The sequence below is a fragment of the Sinocyclocheilus grahami genome, unplaced genomic scaffold (genome assembly GCF_001515645.1).
Source record: "Sinocyclocheilus grahami isolate Dianchi unplaced genomic scaffold, SAMN03320097.WGS_v1.1 scaffold176.1, whole genome shotgun sequence".
NCBI classification, from domain to species: domain Eukaryota; kingdom Metazoa; phylum Chordata; class Actinopteri; order Cypriniformes; family Cyprinidae; genus Sinocyclocheilus; species Sinocyclocheilus grahami.
Genome location: NW_015505355.1, coordinates 2,664,672 through 2,686,738, shown reverse-complemented (window position 1 = coordinate 2,686,738; position 22,067 = coordinate 2,664,672). Strand labels below are relative to the sequence as shown.

The following is a 22,067-nucleotide window of genomic DNA, read 5'->3' as shown; positions in this document are numbered from 1 at the left end:
GGCTAATTGTATTATTTGTGTGTGTGTGTGTGTGTGTGTGTGTGTTTTGACTGCATGTTTCTTTAGTTTGGCTGTTTTTTTGCTCAGATATGGTATAGATAGAGCTATAACTAACGGTGCTTCTAGCATGTATGGATATAAGAAAATAAAAACATGCATATAAATTGAAATTGTTAGTCCAGCAAGTAAAAAAGGGTTTTGTGTGTTTACATATGTCCGTCTTTGGTGCAGCACTGGATGTGGAGTGTAAAAACAGGAGAGAGAGAGAGAGAGACAAAGATAGATAGAGAGAAGAAGGAGGAGGAGGAGGGTGAAAGGGAGACCGAGAGAGAAACAAGACTTAGTGTTGGAGACACACCGTATGACAGATGCAGCAGATCTCCTGGAATTCTGTCTGGATCTCTCCTGACGGTTGCTGTTTATCCGAGCCTGGCTGGGATGTGAAAGGGAATGCAGAGGGATGAGATGAGGAGAGACGGTGCGGAGCCGCTGGAGTCAGTGCTGGGCTTTAGTTTGAGTTCAGGGTTTAGGCGACCAACTGAAGACTCCAACATGCCTGAAGTCAACTATTTGCTCTCTGTGTCCTGGGGTTACATTAAGGTGTGTGTTTGTGAGAGAGTTATTCATTGTTTGCCATGTATTGGTCGTTTAATTTGGATGTTGCTCGAGATTCTTGCAGTGCTTGGTTAAAACATAGTGTGAGAACTGGCAATCCGTGCAATGAGAAGTTTAGAAATATCAATAGTGTGTATGAATTTAACAAGACTTGTCTTTTGTGTGTGTTTTAGTTCAAGAGGATGTTGAATCGGGAGCTGACACATCTGTCTGAGATGAGTCGCTCTGGAAACCAGGTGTCTGAGTTCATCTCCAACACATTCTTAGGTGAGTCTGAACGCTCGTTTCATCGTCTTCATTAGATGATTCAAACGCTTGTAAGAAAACCTGACTGATAATTCCTTTGTAAATGAGTGTTTAATTCAAGAAATAGATCACATACATTTTATTGCATATACGAATACAATATAATGTTTTAATATTTTAAATAGAAAATGTAATATATTCCATGTCCTAAAACCCCAGTTATTTTTGAACTCATAAAAGCAGTATGCATAATTATTGTAAATGCCTTTTAGTTGGAGTCATCCTTTCAAATACGGGCTGTTCAAAAGTTGTTTAAAGTAAATCAATTAATACTTTTATTCAGAAAGGATGCAATAGATTTTGGTTTAAAAGTCAAGTCAAGAGAGTTAAGATAAAATGCATAATGTTATTAAAGATTTCTGTTTAAATAAATGCTGTTCTTCTGAACATTTTCATCGTCACAGAATCCTGAAAAAAATGTACCGTTTTCACAAAAATATTAATCAGCACAACTGTTTTCAACACGTTTCTTGAGACTCAAATCGGCATATTAGAATGATTTCTGAAGGATCATGCGCCACTGAAAACTGGAGTAACGATGCTGAAAATTCAGCTGCGCATCAAAGGAATAAATGACATTTTTAAATATATTCAAATAGAAAGCAGTTATTTTAAATTGTAATAATATTTCACAATTTTTGATTAAAGAAATGCATCCGTGGTGAGCATAAGAGACTTCTTTCAACAACAATATGCCATACTAAAAACCACAAAACTTATATATCAGACAAGATCTATTGATTGTTTGCTACAGTGTTTCAGACTAGTGAGCTAAACTGAGAAATTTGGTGAAAGCCATACTTCAGATGGTGATAATGATAAAAGGTTGTGGATAGACAGGTTGTCGAGCTCCTCCATGAAAACACTGATATCTAGAAAGAGGGGGTTCAATCATTGCTGAACATCTGTGGTTCGCCTGCACCTCTGTTATTCAAACCAGTCTGATCTGGTCTGGCGTCTACGCAGCGAGAGAGAGAGTGTGTGAGAGAGAGAGAGTAGGGCTGAAACTGTAGTCTGCGTCAGATGCCACAGGGTCACTGTACTCTCCTAACCCTGCCGTTCAGAGCCCTACAGCCTACACATTTACTCACAGAGTCAGCAGCGGGGAGATTTTCAGACAAACACTCTTAATATGCAGTGTTAGCGAGAGCTCAACTCTCCTGACTGAGAAACAAGAGATGTTTGAGAGAGTGTGGTTCTGAGGGACGTCACTGGAGAAAAAAATCAAGAGATCGCTCTTTCATCTCAGGAGACTTGGATTGGAAAGTACCAACTTTGTCTCTGATGGTTCTCTTAAAAAACCTCAGTAGATATAACGTTACATACAACTGAGATGGGGTGGCACCAGCATACACTTAAAAATGATACTTTGGAAAAACAAAAAACTCTAATTTGTTAGTCAAATTTATTAGTTTTTCTTCAATTGTATTTAATTTTGATGTAATATTTGTCCAAATTATTTGTTTTCCATAAGACAAAGAATGTTTATTGTAAAGGCCATAATGAAGTTGTATATTTTCTTTAGACATGAGCCAAAATGTTACTTAATATAATACTTTTTTTTCTTTTTGTAACTTAATTTCACCGTATTTATATATAGTTTAGTTTATACCTTAAATTCTGATTTAGTATTTATCAAAAATATTTATTTTTCCAAAAACATTCATACAAAGTAAAAAATAAAAATAGCCTATATTTATCATAAAGACCATAATTATGTAAAATATTTTACTATAATAATGTTACTTAATGTAGGTCAATATAATACGTTTATGCTTTTATTTCACCATAACCAAAAGCTAAATTACCTAGAATATGAACGTAGAATTTTAACTTAAGATAAAACTAAAAACATTTTGTGAGTCAATGTTTAATTTAGTTTATTTACTAGAACTAAAGGCAACTTCAGAAGAACTTGATGTTTGTTGTGATATCTTTATCAAAACATGCATTATATTTTCTGTTATGTACTATCAAAAAAATACAATAAAAATTTATAAAATGCACAATTTCTGCAGTCAAAGCTAGCCATTATCAACAGAATTGTTTTTAATTTTTTTCTTTGGGGTAGCGTAATTTGCTTTTAGACAAACTGAACAAAACAGGTTTAATCTTTTTCATTTAATTTAATTTAGTCATTTTATCTTGTTTCATTGTATATTTAGTTTTCGTATTTGCATTCCCATCAAACTGCTTAACTTGCATAACTAGTAAGACTTGTTAGCCAGCTTCTCCAGAGAGACTATATATAGTCCCAGCATTAAACCAGCCTGGACCATCACTCTGATCTAAGCTTTCTTTACATCAGGGAATATTTAGCTGTAGCATAAACTGTTGAACTTGGCAGAAAAGTTCTTGTAGGTGGCTTTTACTAATATCGAACTTCATTTTGCTGACTTGAATTTACTCAGAGAGTGTGTAAAGTCATGGTATCTGTTGTGAATTGAGTGTGCGAGTGCTGAAATTAACAATCACGGGCCGAAACCTTTCCCCCTGTAGATAAACAGAATGAACTGGAGATCCCGTCGCCCACTCCAAAATCGCGGGACAGAAAGAGGAGGCAGCAGCAGCTGATGACTCAGATCAGCGGGGTGAGGAAGGTCACACAAGGCCCGGGTCTGTCCAGCAGCTGCAGTACGGCCCGCTTCGGTGTGAAAACAGATTTGGAGGACTTGCTCTCAAAGGTATAGTCATACATTACAGACCACCTGTTGCACGGAAATCGTGCACTTTTGTCGAGTTGGTACCGTAATTGGACGTATATCCTCTCTTGCCTTTTGTAGGACCTGGAGGACATCAACAAATGGGGTCTGAACATCTTTAAAGTTTCAGAGCACTCTCACCACCGGCCGCTGACCTGCATCATGTACGCCATCTTTCAGGTTAGTGCGCAAAACAAAAAACCCATCTCACTAGTCCAGAGATGTGTGTTTAAAAATGAAATGTAACTAAAGCATCTTTCTTCTGTAGGAGAGAGATTTAATAAAGACATTTAAGATCCCAGTGGATACCTTTGTGATGTACATGATGACCCTTGAAGATCACTACCACGCAGACGTGGCCTATCACAACAGTCTACACGCGGCTGATGTGGCCCAGTCCACACACATCCTGCTGTCCACACCTGCACTGGATGTAAGAAACTCATATATGTCCTAGAAATGTAGTTATAATGTAGTAAAGCTTTAAGGCTTTATTTATTTAGCACAGGGCTTTATAAAAAAACATAGTTTAGTAAAGTTTAGTTTATTAATTTATAAAGCACATTTCAAAACAACAGAAGTTGCACCCAAAATGCTGTACAGAGGTATTAAAACAAAATTAGAACCAAATTAAAACAGAAATAACACACTGGATCAAAAAACTTGGAGAAATAATACTGTATAAACACCCTCATATAATGAAAACAAAATGTAAAAATTAAATACAAATAAAAAAAATTAAAACTGCATATAACTAAATAAGAAAATAAATGTAAAAATTCAAATTGAAATGCTTAACATGAAATAAGAGATTAAAATAAAAAAATTAAAAATGCATAAAAATTAGGTAATAAAATTTAAATTAACGAAAAAAGTAAATGCATAAAAACAACAGAATAAAATAGATATAAATGAAAAATGTAAATACATAAAACAAAACAAGAGAATAAAATATAAATGAAAAATGTTTTAAAACAGCATATAATAAAATAAGGGAATATGTTTTTTAAAAGAATTTTCAAAATTAAAATGCTTAAAAGAAAAGAAAATAGAAATAAAAGAAATAAAATGCTTAATACATGATAAGAGATTAAAATACAAATAAATGGGAATAATAATGAAAATGCATAAGAGAAAAAAATAAATGTCTAAGCAAAATAATCGAATAAAATAGTTGAAATACAAAACAAAATAAGAGAATAAAATGGAAACAAAATATTTTCTCCTCATTCCACATTTCCAGCCAGTCATAGCTGTTTCTGAACCCTTTGCACTGATTTGTCTCTAATTTTCCTGATGCATGCCCCCTCTGATCTCTAAAGTGTTTTGTCTGCAGCTCTTTTTTGCTTTGTCCTCTTTTAACGCAAAAATTAAACTTGAAAAGACAAGATGTATTTTATCTGCAAAATATTTTGTTCAATTAAAGGTCAATGGCAAACAGAGTCAAAACTGAAACAGTTTCAACTTGCAGAGTTGTGTGCAGCATGCTTTACTCAGTTCAGTGCATTGCAGAAATTTGATCTGGGTCGTGTAACACTGTCTTTCTCTATTATTATCCACAGGCGGTCTTTACAGACCTGGAGATCCTGGCTGCTATCTTTGCAGCAGCCATCCATGATGTGGACCACCCAGGAGTCTCAAACCAGTTCCTAATTAATACCAGTGAGTGTGTTTTTATCTAGATATAGAAGACCATGCGTGCTTATGGATCCAAACTGCTGTAGTTATTGAAACGCAAACCATATGGAAGAACAAAGACGTTTCATGTCTCTCATAAACATCATGCCTGTCTTTACTGCAGACTCCGAGCTGGCACTCATGTACAATGATGAGTCTGTTCTGGAGAACCATCACCTAGCGGTTGGTTTCAAGCTCTTGCAAGGGGAAAACTGTGATATCTTCCAAAACCTCTCCAAGAAGCAGCGACAGACTCTGAGAAAGATGGTCATTGATATGGTAGGCATTTGTGCTCGTTGGTGTTTTCATCTTTAAGCTTTTAGTGTTCAAACAACTCTCACAGAAGTTACTTTCAAGCCAAGCAGCTTTTTGTTGGTCAAAATTCGAACACGAGGAAAATCTGTGTGGGCAACTTTTTCGCCCTCACACGAAATCATGCGTATTTGAAATTTCGTCGAGTAGGAGTGTTTGTTTCCAAACCTGAAGCATTTTCTCACTTAGTGTGGTTCGTTTAGGCATAGATCAACGTAGCAATTGTGCTTGATTTCACGCCAAAATAACAGTCTGAGATTACCTGAACTCTAGACAAGACTGTTTGTGGTGAGAAATGCTACCTAGACTCATTGCAAATACATGGCTCTACCTACATTTCTGCAAACTCAAAAAACATTCCTATACTTACAAATCGCTGCAGTTTCCAGTTGAAATGAAGACTAGAGGCGGTAAGACTCAGACAACTTGTATTCATTTTCACACAAATTATGATTTACAGGGCCAAAGTTTTAAGAAACCCTAATTTTTTGCACGATATTATGTTATGATAGCAAAAACCATTTTAAAAAACGATACTTTTGAACATTAGCAGCACATATACAGCTTCATATGTATGGGTTTTCTAACACAGTAGTTTTGCTTGGTAGCTCACGCGTTGCACTTGAGAGTTGATGCACTCCAGTACAAATCCTATGAAACTACGGTTTAACAAAGCAGCTCAAAGCAGAGTATATACAAGTTCAAATACCACAATTGCATCAGTGAATGCGTTTTTATATCACTTTTGCTTTCGTTAACATTATCGGGTGGGTTTAGGGTTGGGTTTGGTGTAGGGCGTTTGTTATTTTCCAACAATTTGGCAACACTCCCCAGATATTTGAATTCTAAACCGCTGAAATACATATGCGAAGCAATGTAATAAAAACACCACAATACATGCCTGTAACAATGTAATAAAACACCACAATACATGCCTGTAACAATGTAATAAAAACGTGGCCATGGTCACGTATTGAACTCGTGTTTTAGTGCCACTCAGGGTTATGAAACCCCACTGAGAAGCAGGATTAACAGCGCTTTTGTGATGTTAACCCCACATTGCGGTACCAAACTTGTATAAAACTTGTGTAGCACAGACAACTGGGTCAATATCACTGTAAGGGGCCTTTTGGTGTCCTGTACATAAATAACTAATTTGCCATGATAACTTAACATAAAAATTACATTACTTGGCTCTTTAGATACATTTTGTAGATTTTTTTTTGTTTTGTGTAAGAGGATGCGTGTTATTTTGCTATGTCCCATGCACTGCTCATTAAATTTGAATGATAGTAGAATATTGTTAAATCATAGAATTTAAAAATGTTGTTCTCCTATTAATATTTTGTTAAATAAGAGATTACTCAATTTGAGTGTATTGATCATTTGGTAATAAAAACTATATTTATATTTAATAAAAAAGAAGAGTTTGTCCATGTCCCATGAATGGTTGTCCACCCTGTCGTATTGGGGAATCCGCCCCTTTAAGAAAAGGCCATCCCCTTTAGTGACATCAGGACAACAGATTTTTTGACTCTTCAGTGGCGGGAATTTCAACGGCTGAGGTGAAATTTCTTGGTGACTTTTCAATTGACAAATTTTCTTCGTATGAGTTTGCTTTGCAAAAGCTTAACATGTCCACCCTGTCGGCATAAAATATGCCAGAAGTGATTCGCATACAGTATTTTCAAAATATATACGTTTAAATATACCAAATCCTCTTCAACAACCAGACTAAATATTTAGCAACTAACAGTTTGTTGTAAGCTAATATGCTAATTGAAGCTCAAAATGTCCACCCTGTCGTTCCAAAATGTCCACCCTGTCGGCCACTTAGACTCGATAGGGTGGACATACACATGACAGGGTGGACATAGCATTCATTTTTTAATAACCCTGTTTAGGAAAGGGACATCATACCTTTCGGAAAATATAATTTGCATCTTAATTTTGCTATGAAAACATATTTAACAGTAATATATATGTCCATGACAGGGTGGACATATCTTATGTTTTATGCTTCAAATAATGGCCCATAACTATCTAAAAAAATGTGTGGGAGCTCAGCTAATATGTTAATGTACTTGAGTGTCTACTATTTATGATATGACATAAAGCGAATGGGAAATTAAAACCAAAATTTTGGAGTATTATGAGGGTTGAAAGGCACTCTATGGTGATATTGACCCAACTAATCGCGTGACTCATATTCACACGTTTTGGACAGTCACGGAAACACTGCGTGTTGTATAATCAGTCGTTTCAGCGTTTGAGGGGTGTCAAATGGTGACAGCAAACAAGTGAATTGGAGTGGCACTTTGACCAATGAGAGGGCATTTATATTCACATGTGACACATTGTGATATGTTGCCTTAAGAAAGTGAAGATAATGCAACATTGTAACAATTTAAGCAAACGATCTACATGTCTGGAAAGACCCTAAGTCTCCATTTCTTTCCATAGGTACTAGCAACAGACATGTCCAAGCACATGAGCTTACTGGCTGACTTGAAGACAATGGTCGAGACTAAGAAGGTGACCAGTTCAGGAGTGTTGCTACTGGACAACTATAATATGTCCATGACAGGGTGGACATATCTTATGTTTTATGCTTCAAATAATGGCCCATAACTATCTAAAAAAATGTGTGGGAGCTCAGCTAATATGTTAATGTACTTGAGTGTCTACTATTTATGATATGACATAAAGCGAATGGGAAATTAAAACCAAAATTTTTGAGTATTATGAGGGTTGAAAGGCACTCTATGGTGATATTGACCCAACTAATCGCGTGACTCATATTCACACGTTTTGGACAGTCACGGAAACACTGCGTGTTGTATAATCAGTCGTTTCAGCGTTTGAGGGGTGTCAAATGGTGACAGCAAACAAGTGAATTGGAGTGGCACTTTGACCAATGAGAGGGCATTTATATTCACATGTGACACATTGTGATATGTTGCCTTAAGAAAGTGAAGATAATGCAACATTGTAACAATTTAAGCAAACGATCTACATGTCTGGAAAGACCCTAAGTCTCCATTTCTTTCCATAGGTACTAGCAACAGACATGTCCAAGCACATGAGCTTACTGGCTGACTTGAAGACAATGGTCGAGACTAAGAAGGTGACCAGTTCAGGAGTGTTGCTACTGGACAACTATACGGACAGGATACAGGTGAGTCCTGGCCTGTGTGTCCTCAACAACATTTGTTTCTTCACTACTAGTTCCACAAGTCAATATCCTTCAACGTCCTGTCTCACAATGTCCACAGGTCTTACGAAATATGGTTCACTGTGCCGATCTCAGCAATCCCACCAAGCCATTAGATCTGTACCGGCAATGGACGGACCGCATTATGGAAGAGTTCTTCCACCAGGGTGACCGAGAGAGAGAGCGAGGCATGGAGATCAGCCCGATGTGTGACAAACACACCGCTTCAGTGGAGAAATCTCAGGTGGGCATCCAAAGAATCCTTCACATTCAAGTCATTCCATGTGGAAAAAGAAGTACACTTTAGCATACTTTAGTGTACTTATTATGGAAATAATATACTTTAAAAGAGTATACTTGAGTGTGAAATCAGTGTAATGTTTTTGAACACTTAATTGCACTGTATTTGTAAATTAAAATGGATTATAATTTAAATTTACACTAAATGCAATTAACTAAACTTAGTGTTTTTGGACCCACTTAAGTAGAACTAAAGTGCATCTTTATGTGCAGTTTCATAATTATATTGTCTTTGAAAAATGGTTAAAGCATACTGTTGAATGTACTGAAAAGCATTTATGGTCAACTAAAATACACTGTAATGTCATTTCTGTTTAAACTTGTATGTCATGTATTTAAAAATATCATTTGTAATGATGAGGTTGCAATTTAGTACATTTATATTCAAAAACTTAACATGTGCTTTCCTGTGTTAGTCAGAACATCAAAATAAGTGTACTTCTCTAAAGCATGAAAAAATTATTTAAAATGGACTTTAAAGTAAAACTTTTAGTTTTACATTATTACAAAGTAAATTTGTCTTTAAAATAGTACTTAAGTGTGCTAAGAAACATAGTCATGAATGTGTACTCTTTAAGTGGCCCTTTATTTCCTTAATATTATATTATCTGCAGGTACAGATTTTTAAATATATACTTTTTAAAAATGTAAAGTTGTAATAAAATATACTTAAAACTTGTAGTAAACTACAAGTGCCCATTTAAATACAATTAACCACACTTCTTTTTTTACAAGGTATCGGTCAAGTCTAGCAGTTTCTAGAAGGAATTTATCATTTGTTTTTTTTTGTTTTCCTTTTAGGTTGGTTTCATTGATTACATCGTGCATCCCCTATGGGAGACCTGGGCGGACCTGGTGCATCCAGATGCGCAGGATATCTTGGACACTTTAGAGGAGAACAGGAACTGGTACCACAGCATGATACCGCAGAGTCCCTCCCCTCCCTTCTTCGAAACGGGAACTGATGGTGGAGACAAGTTTCAGTTCGAGTTGGAGGTTGAGGAAGGAGCCAAGCAGGATACAGAGAACCTCTTAGAGTCAGACTGTGTAGAGATAGTGACGCATTCGCCTCCATCCACCGAGACGTAGCACCTCACTACAATGGCTGTCATGTTGGCCATATTTGATGAGAGAGTAAAGTGGAGGAACGTTTTTCTCCTGCTTCCTGAGAATCCCTCAGAGGACCGTTGTGTCTTGGGACTCTGCTGTTGTTTCAGAGCCCAAATGGGGAGTGAGAGAACATCCTACACAATCTAGCTGGAATTTGCAGGAATCCATTCAAGCTGAACATTACCAGAAGTGGACGGACGGACGGCCGAACCGAAAGTGCCATAAGCTGGATTTTCTTAATAAGACGTTACAGTCTGATCCGAATGTTGGAGTGGGTTTCTGTGAAGGAGAAATGCTGACCCTCTTATAAGAGGGCTTTGTACAACAACGTCAAAGTGACTTTTTTGTAAAAAAGTGACTACTTTTTTGTACTTGTGTGTTCTTTGGTGTCACATCCAACTACTCTTTTGGAAACATGAGAGATGTTGTCATGCTGAAAGCAAAAGCATGTAATTCCCAGTTGTGTATTGGGAATGCAGTCTTCCTAAATTTTGGACTTCAGAATAATCTAGTGCCAGCATACTTTATTCAAGTAATACAAAACCTTTGTATTTTGTAACGAACAGTTTCTCTTTTAAAAGGCGTTGTTATTAAGCGATTCTTCTGGTACAATTAATGTGATGTTTTATGTCTTATTAACTAAAAACAAGATCCAAAGACTCCAGATTTTTAGTGGTTACTCTTAAAGGAATGTTCTGGGGTGAATATAAATTAAGCTATTTCGACTGTATTTGTGGCACTTTTATGTTGATTGCCACAGAAAACAATATCTGTTTTTTTTTTGTTTTTTTTCATTGTAAGAGCCATTATAAGTACAGCAAGGAGCTACTTTTATAAGCGATTTTTGCTTTTAAAAAACTGATGGATGTGTCAATATGTTTTTGGTTTTTTTCTGTGGTAGCTGACATTATCCCACAGATGCTGTCGATCAAGCACTATTAAACCCAGATTATTTCTTTTAACCACTTTAATATGGGAAACAAACATCCCAACACTCAATAGCGATATTAAACCGATTTATAACATTGTTTTTTATATACTATATATTTTAAAATGACCTCTTTGTGTCTGTAAATGTCATTAAGATTAATTTGTCAAAGCAACAAAGGAGATTTAACATTCAAAAAATGTACTCTTAAAAAAAACTCTTAAATTCCTATTAATTTCTCTTTCTTTTTTTCCATTGTAAGAGCCATTATAAGTACAGCAAGGAGCTACTTTTATAAGCGATTTTTGCTTTTAAAAAACTGATGGATGTGTCAAAATGTTTTTGTTTTTTTTCTGTGGTAGCTGACATTATCCCACAGATGCTGTCGATCAAGCACTATTAAACCCAGATTATTTCTTTTAACCACTTTAATATGGGAAACAAACATCCCAACACTCAATAGCGATATTAAACCGATTTATAACATTGTTTTTTATATACTATATATTTTAAAATGACCTCTTTGTGTCTGTAAATGTCATTAAGATTAATTTGTCAAAGCAACAAAGGAGATTTAACATTCAAAAAATGTACTCTTAAAAAAAACTCTTAAATTCCTATTAATTTCTCTTTTCTTAGAATCTAAGCTTTTAATATTCACAGAACAAAGTCAACAATAAACCTCAATTACAAAATCGCTGATGTCAAACAATGCGGTTCCTCCTGATGTACGTTCTTACTGGTCAGGAACGGGATGTGGTGAACGTGCGTCATTCTGATTGAGATTAGCCTATCTTTCTTTTCTAACAATATGTACACGGTTTGCTTTTGCTTACCTTTTGTGTTAATGCATTTTTTTAATCAGTGGAGGACTATTATTCACGGAAGCTTTGCCACAGACATGTGTAACTCACCCAAATCGAATTTATGGTTAGGATATGAAGCTGTAACTGCAGACTTTGTCTTTTTTACGCATGTTGGTCATTGTGAAACCGATGATGAATATGCACACTGTAGAACAATTGTGATTTCACTGGTGGAATCACTGTAATCTCTATTATTATTATTATATTTATTACTATTATATTATTATTTTTAGTATTAAACCTCTGTTAAAGTTGTGTTGCACATTTCTTATTTGTTCAAAAAAAATAATAATTAAACAAGAGAAATAAATGAAAACGTTTTGGTCTGTAATTGTTGCTGTATTTCTTTTTAAGGTCAGACAACCTAGGATTTTGTTTGTCACAGTAACAGTCGTGCACATACTATAAACCATAATACACAATACAAAAAAATGCTAAAATGTGTTATGTAACAGCGTGCCAACAGCATATAATCAGGGCTGGAGAGTAACGAAATACATGTAACGGCATTACGTATTTAAAATACAAAATATGAGTAACTGTATTTCGTTATAATTACATTTTAAATAGGTGGTAATCAAATTACAGTTACATCCGAAAAGTATTTTAGATTACCAAAGTGATTACTTTGAATTTTAATGTCATTTCTTAATTTAATATTTAAGTAAACAGTTTGGGGATTTTAACCAATAAGGCAACTGATTCTCCTTTGAAAAAAAAATAAAACTGCGTGCAGCAGCCTTTTCATTTAGCAACTCGTTGTGAGAGTGCATACGCTCATCATCACGACACAAAAATGGACGACACAAGCCTTCGTGAAATGCATTTCTCTCCTGGAAATACAAAGACTATTTTACTTGTAAATCTGAAAAAGGACATAACATCTCACCGCGAATGCAATGCCTACCTGCAACAAAGGATTCAACGTCTAATCTGAAAAAGCATCCTGAGAGAAGTTGTTTTTGATCTTTGAACAATTTTATCCAGTAACTCGTTTTTCTATTTTCTCATATTTTGAGTGTTGAATGGTTATCATTACGTTTAATATTTCTAAGAATTTAATTGAAAAATTACAACGAATTCTCCTAGAATTCACACTTTGCATTCAGTTTCATGAAATAAAAGTTTATAAAGTCAAACGATAGTTTTGTGTGATTTACAGATGAACTTGAAGTCTTTGAATCCATTCAGTCGATCTCCGGGTCTGGCGGTAGCACTTTTAGCTGTAGCTTAGCATAGATCATTGAATCTGATACAAAAAAGAGGCAAGAGGAGGGGGTCTCAGTTATCAGAGTACACACTTGGGACGAGCTATTTAGGGTACAGTCACTTATTACTTAAAATCCCGTGACACTTAGGTCAACTTTTTCCTTCGCCACCATGTCAGGATCCATGAAAGCATGGGAATTTTTTTGGGAGCGCCGCAAAAAGTTTGCAGTGTTTGACGTCAAAGCGCTTTTTGTTCCAGAGTGCAGCACGTGGAAACTCAATACATGTGGGCTACTGGAGGCTTTTCTTAAGGCCCTCGGCTCCAGAGGAGGAAGTGATCAAGGCGAAAACAAGTCTCATCACTTTCCCTACACAGAAAAGGCAGAATTTCCTGATAGTATGATCGTTTATCACGCACTCAAGATGAGGGCCAAGTTGCATATCTGATGATGCTTTCAGAGAATTCATTCAAGGAGAATAAAACAAGGAGTTTGTTGACAGAGAGGAAGGCAGTTTGAATAAGTTCAGGCATTTGCCACCAGATTGTATATCTATGCCTGTTTTTTGTTTGTTTTTTTTATAAAAGTTTTTCCAGTAAATAAAAGTTTTTCAAGTAACATGAACTGATGCATAACAATACAGGTACATCTAAAAAAAATTTGAATATCATGTCACTCATTTCAGAAAGTGAAACCCATATATTATATAGATTCATTACACATATGTGAAATATTTCAAGCCTTTATTTCTTGAAATTTTGATGATTATGGCTTACAGATAATGAAAACCCAAAATAATCATGAGAATTTCAAGAAATAAAGGCTTGAAATATTTCACTCTATGTGTAATGAATCTATATAATATATGGGTTTCACTTTCTGAAATGAGTGACAAAAAATATTGACCTTTTTCATGATATTCAAAAAAATTTTGATGTACCTGTAGTCATTTTATTCATATTGTATGTTCATTTTCTGTGAGATGCACAATTTCAATGCCATTTATTTGTGATTTTTAAAAAGGCTGGGTGTACAATACATGGTTCACTATAAATTACACATATTCTTATATTTTCTCTGCACTCTGAAATGTGTTTATTCCTGTTAACTAATCTACTCTGGTGTTGTTGGTCACATTTCTGTGAAATGACCTACCTGTTTTCAATCAGCCATCTCAGATGAGAGATTCCAGTAGTTGTTGACAAGATTTCAAGATTTCATTGGCCCTATTTTGCAGTCTTTTTTTAATCATCTGAAAATCAGCTTTGGCTGCTGACCCCTTGTGGCTATATATGGTACCTCTGTTGCAAAAGAGCTTCAGTAATGCATGACCATTTGCAGCATCATGTGCACCAAAATTAGTCTCTACAATCATTTAAGGGCTAAAAACTTTTCATTCAATAAAATATAAAGATTTATAATTTAGATTAATTTAGTATTACCTCACAAGTTTTAGGGTGTTTTAGCTCAAGTGTATATGCTCAAGTGATCAGGGCAAGCATCAAATGTTTGTGGAGAAAAGGGGAATACATCACAGATTCGTAGACATTAAAGGAATAGTTCACCCAGAAAATACTCACCCTCAGGCCATCCAAGATGTAGGCTAGATTTGTTTTTTTCTTCATCTGATCAGATTTGGAGAAGTATAGCATTACATCAATTGCTCACCAGTGGATCCACTGCAGTGAATGGGTGCCGTCAGAATGAGAGTCCAAGCAGCTGATAAAAAAACATCCCAATAATCCACACAATTCCAGTCCATCAATGAATTTCTCGTGAAGCGAAAAGCTGAGTGTTTGTAAGAATCAAAATCACTATTAAGACGTTTCCGGTGCTTCAGGTTAAAATGGTGGCTTTTGATGTAAAAGGACAACAAGGACTGTTTCACTGGAGGAAGTGTTATTATTATGGATTATGGACTGGTATTTTGGCCAGAAGTGATTAAGGTTAAAATGTTTTAATAATGGATTTGTTTCTTACAACCACACAACTTTTCACTTCAAAAGATGTTAATTGATGGTCTGGACTATCAGCTGTTTTGGACTCTTATTCTGACGGCACCCATTCACTGCAGAGGATCCATTATTGAGCGCAAGTAACACAATGCAACATTTCTCCAAATCTGTTCCAATGAAGAAACACGCTCATCTACATCTTGGATGACCTGAAGGCGAGAACATCTTCAGCAAAACATTTCAAAGATTATGAATGACGTCAAAGTACAGTATTTTTCCACAAGCACTGAGTATAAGGTGAAGGAGGAAATAATATTAATGCATCCAAACTGTCAAAATAAAAATATAAGTAGAAAATAAAATCTATTCAATTACAAAAATGCTCACTAGTGGCCTCAGACTTTAGTCCACCAGCAGGCGGCGTCTTATCACATGACTATCGTCCACAGGATCAGACCAGAGTCCGTTCGCCCCTTATAACCCTCTTGTGAATGTACGTACGAACCCTACTACGGCTTTGCCCAGGTCATGAATATTAATTACGCACCGTGACGCAGGCCTGACGGAGTGGCGTAGAACGCGAGTGAATCTGCGAACCAACGAAGGCTTGGCTCATGGATATCAATTCGTTACCCGACTGCACGGTCCAGGAAGGTTACCAACCTACGTCGACACGGCCTTATTAATATTCATGAGCGAAGCCTCCGCCATAGTACGGTTCGTAATCACGCGACCCTCCCACACTCTCGTTCTCCGTTCATCAGCGGCTGTCCTCAGCATCCCCTCTGTGATGCTGCTGATGCGGCGGTGCCTGGAGCCTAACCCACCGGTTACCGGGAAACCCGAGAGACGAGGACGCGAGGGGCTGGGCAGCATGAGACCGGTTACCGGATCACTGCTGTATCTCATGTCAGTTTGTTTACTCGCGTGAAACCGAGGAATGAAGTGCTGCAGCCATGATGCAAGGTAAAAATGCCACTCTGGGCCCTTAAATTCATCGCTTGTCTGTTGATGTTATTTATTAGCGCGCTAATATTCCCTGTACATGATATCCGAATGCAGCGCGTGATTGTTGTGGTGTCTGTCTCCTTGAAGGAGGTGAAGGATTATGTGTCTCACGTTGTAGGGCCAGTGGGCACACACACACACACACACACACACACACACATCACGATGGCACATGTAAAATAAGGGTTTTATGTGGTCCAGTGCACAAAATAAATCTGCCATCAGGATGCTTGTGTGCCTTTGCTCTGTGGTCCACAGTCCCACCCTCATGATCTTGTAGGTCACTTCATGCCATGATTTATGTCCTCTAATTTAAAGGGATAGATCACACACAAAAAAACATTTTGTCATCATTTATTCATCCCGGTGTAGTTCCAAACCTGTGTGATTTTTAATATTATGTTTTTTTCCCTGGAGAAATTGAGGACATTTTGAAGAATAGACTAAGTCACCGTTCAAAAGTTTGGGGTCAGTAATGTAAAATAACAATAATAATAATTTTCAAATAAAAAAAATATATTTCAAATAACTGCTGATCTATTCATCACAGAATGCTGAAAAAAATATGTATCACAGTTCCACAAAAATACGAATCCGTTTTCTACATTGATAATAATAATAAATGTTTCTTGAGCATCAAATCTGCATATAAGAATGATTTCTGAACAATCGTGTGACACTGAAGACTGGAGTAGTGATGCTGAAAATTCAGCTTTGCATCACAAGAATAAATTACATTTTATAATATTTTCAACAAAAAAAAAATAATTCATAATGTTGCTGTTTTTACTGTATTTACTGTATTCAAATAAATGTAGACTTGATGAGCAAAAGTGACTTCTTTGCCCCCAAGAAGATCTTTTTAATGAATTAGATGATACCATTCTCGATACCAGTCTGAATCTTTTTTTTTTTCTCGAAATAAGCAAGTTTAAGTAAAAATGGATCATACTGGTTAGAATAGAAATGCCTGTTTGTCCACAAATTGGATGGATCCAGATCTCGAGTGAATGAAGGTTTACATTTCAATTGGTTTCTCAAACCACGCTATCAAATGGACCGACCAAAAACACATAGAATGTAGTGTATGTGTTGTATGGACTACTGTTATGATGTGTTTGTGTCCTTTTGTGCAATCAGTTATTGGAAAGAGCAGCCAGTACATTTCTCAAAATTTCTCCTTTTGTGTTCTACTGAAGAAAATAGTCACAAAAAAAAATAGTCAGCTATTCCTTGAATCCGATCTTACACAACTGTTTTTAGGATTCAGTGAGAAGTGAGTAGTGCACGCAGTTTCGTCTCCTCATATTTGTTTTGGAGTAACTCGACTTAATTGCTTCACATTTAGCCAAGCGGAGGAGGAAATGTCAGCTTTTCCCTAGAGGTCTTTTAGACCAGAGGCATGATGGGTGAACCTACAACTAGAGGCTTTTACACTGGCACTGAGCCCATCAAGCCGTCCCGTTTGCCGTCATGCCAAGAACTCCAGGCTATAAATTCTTGTGCCTTATCTGTTAATATCAACCATGATGCCAGTCGTCATTAGGGGCTTTTGTTTCTGCACACAAGTAAACCAGTAAATAGAGAAAATATTGAAAAATAAGCATTAGATATTGCATATTTGTTGCTGCTGACACCCTTCCACCAGTAAACGATTGCATGGCATGAACATGCTCGTTGAATCCCAGTACACTTATAGAGTAATGTTGCCTTGATGGAAATATTTATAAAAAAAAAAATCATAATTTAATTCAGCCCACTTAGAATGGAGGGGGGGGGTGGTGTTTTTGCTTTTTTTAGTTGCAGATGTTGAAATATGTATGTGAAATATCACTCCCCTGGTGGTGACTGAATTCTGCGTTTGTTTTTTAGACGTTAGTGAAATTAACTCTCTACTGTTTAACTTTTTGCTTTGTGTTTGGGTAGTTGATAACATTCAGTGACAGACGTGTGATATGTAGTTTATCTTCAAATTTACAGAAACTACAGGGAATATTTCTGCTTTTGTACTTGTACTGAATTTAGCAGATTCTCTTATCCAAAGTGACTTGGATTCAGGCTATATGTATTAACCCACAACATTAACATAATTCAATTACAGGACTATCTACAGTGCAATATAGAAAAAAATGTAAACATATACAATTCCATTTAAAAGACTGGGGTCAGTAATATTAAAAAATATTAAGTAGCACAGCTGTTTTCATTATTGATGCAGCATATTAGAATGGTTTCTGGAGGATCATGTGGCACTAAAGACTGGAGTAATGATGCTGAAAATTCAACTTTGCATCACAGGGATAAATTAAATTTTTTAATAGATTACAATAGAAAAAAAGTAATCTCAAAATGTTTAAATGTAAATTAGTTTACAATATTAAGATACTTTTTTTCAAAAAGAAAAAAATCTTACTGACCCCAGACTTTATACAGTATATATACAGTGGGGAAAAAAAGTATTTAGTCAGCCACCAATTGTGCAAGTTCTCCCACTTAAAAAGATGAGAGAGGCCTGTAATTTTCATCATAGGTATACCTCAACTATGAGAGACAAAATGAGAAAAAGAAATCCAGAAAATCACATTGTAGGATTTTTAAAGAATTTATTTGCAAATTTTTGTTCCTGATGATAACCATGACTTTTAACAGGACTGAAAAAGCGTACCCGAAAGGCCTTCGGGATACGGAAGAAAGAAAAGGACAGTGACTCCACGTGAGTAGGCCGTGTTGTGACCGTGGACATCAGCTCTATACAGATCTCGATAGAATTTTCTGATTTGCTCACTGGTGCATGTGTAGAAATGGCTGCCTTGGCACAGCCTAGTTTATTGTGATGTGAGTGAATTGTGCTTTCTATAATGATGCATTGCTGAGACTTGACTCAGTGTCATTTAGTCAAATGTGCAGCAGTAGAAGAGCCCAGTCTTTTACTATTAGCATAAAGTCTGGCCCACTTTGCAGCTTATTTTGACCAAGAACCACCCACTTAGACAGGAAAAGACAATAGAGCAACCAACTGTTTGTTGTGTTTTCATGTTGTTTACCGCGGTGGTTCTTAACCTTTTTGACTCCAGGGCCCCTGTTGTTCACAACAATATCCACAATATCAACAATAAAGGCCCCATGACTTTTCTAGTTTTACATGATTTACTGGATAAGAAACATTTTTAGGTTTAAAACAATTTCTATGATCAAATATTTTAGAAAAAAAAGGTATATTCATTATAATTCTGACCTAATAAGTGTATTAATTTACATGACTTTTCCAGGGCTAGAAATTTTATTTTTTTTAATGACTTCCTCATATATCAAGGCTTTTCAAGACATTGTGAATCCAGGTTTTTCAAAGAAAAAGAAAAGAAAAAAAAAACATTTGAGGGGGTGAATTAATTTGAGAAATATTTCATAGTAGTACATTTTTAGTGGTTTCGGCTAATTGTAATACTTATTTTGTCATATTATAAAGTCATTTTAAGCCCCCCTGGATAGTTTGTTGAAGACCCTTAGTGGTTAAGAGCCACCAATTTCAGAATTTGTTTTTCTTTCATAAATGATATGTCCAGCTTTTATCACGATAATAAAAAATAAAAAAAAACCTGGAAGCATAATATACAATTTTGCTTGTGCATATCTAGTTTATTGGCCTTTAAGTTTCTCATACAAAGATTTGATACAGGATGTCTCACAATTTTGAAAATCCAGTGATTGTTTGTAGCAGCCCTGTTACCTTGCAGACACTTTGTATATAAAAACCGTATACCTGACTTTGGATGTTACATATCAGCTAGCCAGTTATACTGACGATTATCATTTTCAGCCAGTTTGTAATAATATTTTTATGTACAAAGTGTATGAAATTGTAGAGTGTGGGTTGGCATCTGAAGCTGATAGCATGAAGAGTAAACTTTGTGTAGGGTCATAATTACATTATATTATCTTTATGCCCATTAATTTGGTAAATTTGAAGTTTATTGTGTACACTTATTGTTTATACTTGGGTTACACTTTATTTCGATAGTCCACTTTAGACATTCTACTAACTATAAGTAAATTTGTAGCTACATGTCAACTACATGTCAATTAATTCTCATTAATTTGCAACTACATGTCTACTAACTCTCAGAGTAGACTGTTAGGTTAGGGTTACGGTTAGTAGAATAAAAGAATGTGTTAGAAGATATTAAGCAGACAGTCTACTAATACTCTACTAACTGCTAGTTGACATGTAGTTGCAAAGTTACTTACTGTTAATAGAATGTCTAAAGTGGACTATCGAAATAAAGTGTTACCTATACTTATCATTCAGTCATATATCTAAAATCTGATCATTTGATTTCATATTTTTCAGTGGATCCCCAGACAAAGACAAATCTGTGAGTACAGCATAATTAATGACAGTGAAGAATATTATTATTGTTTTTTTTTTCTTACAATGTCTCGTCCCACATGTTTAATTCCCAGAAAAAAGCCAATGGTGCACCTAATGGTTTCTACGGTGAGATCGACTGGGATCGATATGTAAGTAAATCTCTCCGAATGCTGATTATTCATACTGTCTTTATAGTTCCTGTGAATCTAATGCCTCATCTGTTTGTCTGTTTAATAACAGAACTCTCCTGATGTGGATGCTGAGGGTTACAGCGTTATGCCTGGAGAACAAGGGGGAGATATCCTTCCAGTCTATGTTTGCTTATTGACCTGTACTGTTGCTCATCTTTTCTGACCTTTAATTAGTTTAAAAAAGACTAAAAACTATGGAGATGGGACTCCTTCTTCTAAAATGAATCTTCTTTAACAAGACTCACCAGCTCTAAAAGTCAAGACATTCTTATCCTCCAGTGAGTCAGAGGGAGAGGAGGAGCATGGGAAGAAATTCAAGATCAAGATCAAGCCGTTGACTGCAAACAGTGGAAACTGCACAGTGGATGAGCTGAAGGCCTCAGTGGGGACGCTGGCGATCTCTCCTTCTCCTCTGGTTAGTCTCGCAGTTATGCTTTACAGAGCTGATGTCCCATAGTAATATTCACATTAAAATACTGAGATGATTTCCTCTTTTCTTCTGTTTGTTTCCTCACACAGAGAAAGAGTCCGGTAAGCAAGTGTTTTTACACTTTCTTAGACCTTTAAAGATGCAAATTAGAATTGCATAGCATCTGTCACAGCCATGGTTTTACCTCGGTTTAGTTTACGTATCTTAGCCCTTAGGATGCCTAATTCAAGATGGTGTATCAATGTAGGAATATATGATACTTAGGGATATGCCGTTATCAAATTTTCATGTTGCGATTAATTGCTAATGCTTTTATCACGGTATACGGTATTATCACGATATTGAAATTAAGTTTAAAAAAAGTGCTGTCATAATACAGTATAACAGGTTTAATAACTTTTTTCTTATAACAAAAATAACTGAACATTTAAATGCAATAAAGCAATACAGAAAAATGTGTAAAGTTAAAAGTTTTACACAGATTAAAGTGCAAAAGAACTATAAAGACCCGTAGGTATCACTTTACAATAAGACCTTATTAGTTAACCTTAGTTAATGCATTAACATTCACAATGAGCAATAGCTACATTTGCTACAGAAGTTATTAATCTTTGTTTTAAAAAAAATACAAGTCTTAGTTCATGTTAGCTCATTAAATAACACAGTTGCAACTTTCGATTTTAACAATGTGTTATTAAATATTGGAATGCCTAAGATTAATGAATGTTCAGAAGAATTTTTCATTGGCAGTTTATGTTAACTAATGAATTAAATAATGTTAACTAATGAAGCCCTAATGTAAAATGTGACCGAACAATAAAGAATCAAAACACTTTCAAACAACATCTAGGGCATGTTGTAGTCCAGATTAAAATG

General features: G+C 35.7%; 2 protein-coding genes across 2 annotated transcripts in view; both read left to right on the top strand.

Moving 5' to 3' along the window:
* pde4bb (phosphodiesterase 4B, cAMP-specific b) overlaps positions 1-11,112 on the top strand; it is a 74,163-nt gene extending 63,051 nt beyond the window's left edge. Inside the window, exons 9-17 of the mRNA XM_016283658.1 lie at positions 789-882; positions 3,421-3,605; positions 3,705-3,803; positions 3,892-4,056; positions 5,186-5,285; positions 5,425-5,579; positions 8,668-8,790; positions 8,888-9,070; positions 9,928-11,112. Coding sequence (XP_016139144.1) covers positions 789-882; positions 3,421-3,605; positions 3,705-3,803; positions 3,892-4,056; positions 5,186-5,285; positions 5,425-5,579; positions 8,668-8,790; positions 8,888-9,070; positions 9,928-10,215 — 1,392 coding nt within the window. The 3' untranslated portion in view covers positions 10,216-11,112. The remainder of the gene's footprint in view (positions 1-788; positions 883-3,420; positions 3,606-3,704; positions 3,804-3,891; positions 4,057-5,185; positions 5,286-5,424; positions 5,580-8,667; positions 8,791-8,887; positions 9,071-9,927) is intronic.
* A 4,720-nt stretch (positions 11,113-15,832) lies between these two features.
* sgip1b (SH3GL interacting endocytic adaptor 1b) overlaps positions 15,833-22,067 on the top strand; it is a 26,236-nt gene continuing 20,001 nt past the window's right edge. Inside the window, exons 1-7 of the mRNA XM_016283657.1 lie at positions 15,833-16,159; positions 18,851-18,914; positions 20,550-20,574; positions 20,663-20,719; positions 20,811-20,868; positions 21,007-21,176; positions 21,281-21,292. Coding sequence (XP_016139143.1) covers positions 16,150-16,159; positions 18,851-18,914; positions 20,550-20,574; positions 20,663-20,719; positions 20,811-20,868; positions 21,007-21,176; positions 21,281-21,292 — 396 coding nt within the window. The 5' untranslated portion in view covers positions 15,833-16,149. The remainder of the gene's footprint in view (positions 16,160-18,850; positions 18,915-20,549; positions 20,575-20,662; positions 20,720-20,810; positions 20,869-21,006; positions 21,177-21,280; positions 21,293-22,067) is intronic.